We start from the raw sequence: 2,346 nt of genomic DNA on the forward strand, positions 1-2,346 counted from the left end.
AGGCACTCACTTCACACAACAGCTAGCCTTACTACTAATTCACATGAGTTCTAATTCTACTTCACTATTGACAATTATTTCTACTGTATATTTACACTGTACAGTATCTTTTTGTCTAGGCTTAATTAATCATTAACACTTACAATACTCTATCAACACTTTTTACACTAATTTATATGCCTTTCAATCATATTTTATATCGTTAGTGGATGACTTGTCACGACTTGGTGGGAATTCAGCATCGGCGGGTGCAACATGGCTTGTAGAGCATTCGTTGCTGGCGGATGTTCCACGACTTGTCGATGGGAATTCAGCATCGGCGGGTGCAGCATGGCTTGTAGAGCATTCATTGCTGGCGGATGCTCCACGACTTGTCGATGGGAATTCAGCATCGACGGGTGCAGCATCGCTTGTCGACGAAGATTTTTCACGAACCGTTGAAATCATGAATTTATCTATTTTTGTCTGAATCTGATTTTCTCTGGCTAACGTTTTGAGACATTGCTTTAAGGCTGTAAGGTGTACATAAAAATTTCCAATAACCTCATGTTTACTTTTTATTGAATATTCAATGAGTTCCTCAACTTGTTCCAATCTTTTCTGATATCCGACACCTCTAGGCAGAGCCTCACCAACATCGTCCGAGTCATCATCAGAGTCATCAGAGTCATCAGAGTCATTTCTGAGAACACTTTGCGCAATCTGTTCTTCAGTTAACAATTCATAACCAGGATCGTAATCATTTTCTAACCATTCATTGATATCATTCACTTGTACACCCTGACCAGCTTGGAGCAACATTGTTCGGATCGTTTCTTCAAACCCTTCAAAATCATTGGCTTCATTTTCAAAACCTTCGAATTCACTATCAGATACTGCTGCTTCACATCTAGGCCTCTCTGTTAACAGTTTCTTCCATGAATTTGTTAGTGTGGTTTCTTTCACTTTATTCCAAAGCATAGCCCAGTGGAATATTGCTTCCCTGATTGTGTACTTTTTTAGATTTTCTAGTGTTCTTTGAGCCCTTGTATCCTTTCCTGTCAATTCATCTTCCTCGCTAGGTAAAACAACTAAAACATCTTCAAGCATTGCTGTTTGGTACATACGTTTAGCAGCAAGGATAACACCTTGGTCCATGGGCTGGATCAAGGATGTTGTGTTTGGTGGAAGTGCCATGCATTTTATTCTGCCATCCCTTGAAATTAACTTGCTAATGGGATGAGCAGGGGCATTATCTAGCAGCAACAATGCCTTAACCTCACTGGCCTTTATTCCACATTTGTTGATCTGGAATTCTCTGACTTCTTTGCAAAAGTGGTTTTCAAACCAGTCCGTAAATATTATTTGATTAAACCATGATTTCTTAGAATTGTAATATATTACAGGTAATGCCTGCATTATATTTTTTAAGGCTCGAGGATTTTTAGACTTGCCTACCACGGCACATTTTGTCCTGTGAGAGGCATCAGCATTAGCACAGAGCAAGACTGAGAGCCGTTCCTTGCTTATCTTTTCTCCAGGAATATTTTCCTGCATCCTACTGGTTAAGGATGTACTTGGTACAGCTCGCCACATAAACCCACTCTCATCAGCATTATATACTTGATATTTCCTTAAATTATTACTGACAATGTACTCGTTTAATTTAGCCTTGAATGAATCAACATTAGTGGGATCAGCACTTGACGCCTCACCAGAAATTTTTTTGGTGTTTGAAATGTTATGCCGAGCCTTAAATCTTCCAACCCACCCATCACTTGCACTGAAATCTTTTATACCTAATTGAATGGCAAATTTACTTGCTGCAACTTTAAGCTCTTCAAATCTTATTGCCATGCCAATTGTGCGGTGCTGAATAAACCACTTATACACTGCAGCATCCAATTGTGGATACTGACCAGACATTACTGTTTTTCTCGAACATGCAGCACCAGAAGTAGCACACTCTGTTGTGCTCACATATTTTAATAGAGTATCCTTCTGTTTCTTGATGTCACTTACTGTACTTTTCCCGATGTTAAACTCTGCTGCTGCTCGTGCATGAGAATATCCTTTATCAAGTTTCTTAATTAACTCCAGCTTCTGTGCAACCGTCAGGCGCTTCCTTTGGGTAACTTTTGGCATTTTGTAAATTAAAAAGATCACAATTACAGTACAGTAATATCCTTCACAATTGAAGCTAGCCGCGCGAGTTCACGGTAAACAATGGGAACACATGGCCCGGCGGAGTACATACTAGGTCCGTGGGAAAAAAAATACCTAGTGCCTATACATACTATAAAAGGTATTTAATAAGAAAACAAAGACTTTTGCTTAATAAAAACTGTTTCAAAATATTTTATTAAT

The 2,346-nt window shown here is 39.0% G+C and overlaps 1 protein-coding gene across 1 annotated transcript; it reads right to left on the reverse strand.

Moving 5' to 3' along the window:
* Positions 1 to 817: 817 nt before the first annotated feature.
* On the reverse strand, positions 818 to 1,905 carry LOC138369257 (tigger transposable element-derived protein 7-like). Its single transcript, XM_069332195.1, has 2 exons — positions 995 to 1,905; positions 818 to 824 (listed from the first exon to the last, which is right to left on the reverse strand). Exons 1-2 carry the CDS (start codon positions 1,903 to 1,905, stop codon positions 818 to 820), a joined length of 918 nt encoding a protein of 305 aa, XP_069188296.1.
* Positions 1,906 to 2,346: the final 441 nt, after the last annotated feature.

Source organism: Procambarus clarkii, chromosome 27, assembly GCF_040958095.1.
Source record: "Procambarus clarkii isolate CNS0578487 chromosome 27, FALCON_Pclarkii_2.0, whole genome shotgun sequence".
Classification (NCBI taxonomy): domain Eukaryota; kingdom Metazoa; phylum Arthropoda; class Malacostraca; order Decapoda; family Cambaridae; genus Procambarus; species Procambarus clarkii.

Bases quoted from the DNA above. Each gene is read 5' to 3' on its own strand.
- LOC138369257 (XM_069332195.1), bottom strand. From the start codon at position 1,905: ATGTCTGGTCAGTATCCACAATTGGATGCTGCAGTGTATAAGTGGTTT.